The 2,500-nt window shown below is 51.4% G+C and overlaps 1 protein-coding gene across 1 annotated transcript in view; it reads left to right on the top strand.

Moving 5' to 3' along the window:
* The window catches only part of LOC115382476 (multiple C2 and transmembrane domain-containing protein 1-like), a 25,166-nt gene that overhangs the window by 16,258 nt on the left and 6,408 nt on the right, over positions 1 to 2,500 (top strand). Inside the window, 3 exon segments of the mRNA XM_030084214.1 lie at positions 497 to 599; positions 1,601 to 1,703; positions 1,825 to 1,926. Of these exon segments, the coding sequence (XP_029940074.1) occupies positions 497 to 599; positions 1,601 to 1,703; positions 1,825 to 1,926 (308 nt within the window).

The following is a 2,500-nucleotide window of genomic DNA, read 5'->3' as shown; positions in this document are numbered from 1 at the left end:
TGCTCCAGACCAATCAGCCAGGAAGGGACAAGACAGTCAGTGGACATGTGTCCAAAGACCGTCAGTGGACATGTGTCCAAAGACCGTCAGTGGTCCCCATGTGTCCAATCAAGATAAACTAGGAAAAAAAATGATCAACCTTGAGAAGATTCCAGAACACTAGAATGAAAACATGAACACACTGTGGTGTCACTCTCTCACTCTCTCACTCTCTCACTCTTTCACCTTTCAACAAGTCTCACCAGGAGACACTTTGTCCCTTCGTCCACAGCCGGGACAGTCTGAGGGACGTCCTCAAGAGAACTGCAGACCAAATAATGTTCCTTATTAAGCTGTGTGTGTGTGTGTGTGTGTGTGTGTGTGTGTGTGTGTGTGTGTGTGTGGTGTGTGTGTGCGTGCGTGCGTGCGTGCGTGCGTGCGTGCGTGCGTGCGTGCGTGCGTGCGTGCGTGCGTGCGTGCGTGCGTGCGTGCGTGCGTGCGTGCGTGCGTGCGTCAGGTAAAAGCGACCCGTTCTGTGTGTTGGAGCTGGTGAACGACCGCCTGCAGACTCACACGGTCTACAAGAACCTGAACCCGGAGTGGAACAAAGTCTTCACTTTGTGAGTTCTGCAGGGATCCGCCTGAACCGGGACCTGGTCCGGTCCTGACGAGGGAACATGGTTTGAACATGTAGGGAACATGTAGGGAACATGTAGGGAACATGTAGAGAACACGGTGGGAACATGGAGGGAACATGTAGGGAACATGGTGGGAACATGTAGGGAACATGTAGGGAACATGTAGGGAACATGTAGGGAACACGGTGGGAACATGTAGGGAACATGTAGGGAACATGTAGGGAACATGTAGGGAACACGGTGGGAACATGTAGGGAACATGTAGGGAACATGTAGGGAACATGTAGGGAACACGGTGGGAACATGTAGGGAACATGTAGGGAACATGTAGGGAACATGGTGGGAACATGTAGGGAACATGTAGGGAACATGGTGGGAACATGTAGGGAACATGTAGGGAACATGTAGGGAACATGGTGGGAACATGTAGGGAACATGTAGGGAACATGTAGGGAACACGGTAGGAACACGGTAGGAACATGTAGGGAACATGTAGGGAACAAGGTGGGAACATGTAGGGAACATGTAGGGAACATGTAGGGAACACGGTGGGAACATGTAGGGAACATGTAGGGAACATGTAGGGAACATGTAGGGAACACGGTGGGAACATGTAGGGAACATGTAGGGAACATGTAGGGAACATGTAGGGAACACGGTGGGAACATGTAGGGAACATGTAGGGAACACGGTGGGAACATGTAGGGAACATGTAGAAAACATGTAGGGAACATGTAGGGAACATGTAGAAAACATGTAGGGAACACGGTAGGAACATGTAGGGAACATGTAGGGAACATGTAGGGAACATGTAGAAAACATGTAGGGAACACGGTGGGAACATGTAGGGAACATGTAGGGAACACGGTGGGAACATGTAGAAAACATGTAGGGAACATGTAGGGAACATGTAGGGAACCCGGCGGTCTCTCCAGACCTGCCGGTTCCTCACCGTTCTGCTGACGTTCTTCGTTCCTCCTCAGTAACCTGAAAGACGTCCACTCGGTTCTGGAGGTCACCGTGTTCGACGAAGACCGAGACCGAAGCGCCGACTTCCTGGGAAAAGTGGCGGTTCCTCTACTGAGTGTGAGTGACTGGAGAGCACACACACACACACACACACACACACACACACACACACACACACACACACACCACACCCACACACACACACACACACCTGACTGTGTGTGTGTGTGTGTGTCAGGTGCGGAACGGCGAGCTGAAGGCCTACGTGCTGAAGAACAAAGAGCTGACGGCTCCGACCAAAGGCGTTCTGTTCCTGGAGATCGAGGTCGTCTACAACACGGTGAGAACCGCCGCTCCTGTGGGGGTTCCACAGCGGATCCCTGCAGAACCCCAGTACCCCCCACCAGGCCCGGATCTGGGCGTGCCCAGGGCTCAGAGGGGCCCTCTGCTGGCAGAATTTGTTTTCTTTTTGCAGCAACTTATACCTATTAGAAGAATAAACTGCTTTGTACTTAGTTGCTGCAGTAAAGTGAAACGACGCCACAATTACAAAAAAAAAAAATGCCGAACAGCGATGGAACTGTGGAGCTCTAACCAGCTGTCTGACAGGAGCAGCTCCCCTCCGTTGTGTGCTGTGTTGCCAGATTGGCTTCTTTTCAACATGTCGGTGGGTTTGTAACGTGCTTTTTCATGAAACAAATAAGAGTTTTACGATTTTAACAAGCATTTTCTGCAGAGATGGAGATTTGGGCTGCTTGCTATTGAGTTATGCTGGTTTTACACCGTGTCTGTGCTGGAAACACAGTGGCAATCTGGCAACCTCGTGTAGCGGACTGCAGACGCACCGGAGGCAGCCTCCCGCCTCACAGGTGACTTTACCGGCCGAGCCGTTTGTCTGCTCTTTCATTGGACTG

Source organism: Salarias fasciatus (genome assembly GCF_902148845.1).
Source record: "Salarias fasciatus chromosome 7 unlocalized genomic scaffold, fSalaFa1.1 super_scaffold_4, whole genome shotgun sequence".
Taxonomy (NCBI): domain Eukaryota; kingdom Metazoa; phylum Chordata; class Actinopteri; order Blenniiformes; family Blenniidae; genus Salarias; species Salarias fasciatus.
This window is presented reverse-complemented; position numbering and strand designations above follow the sequence as displayed.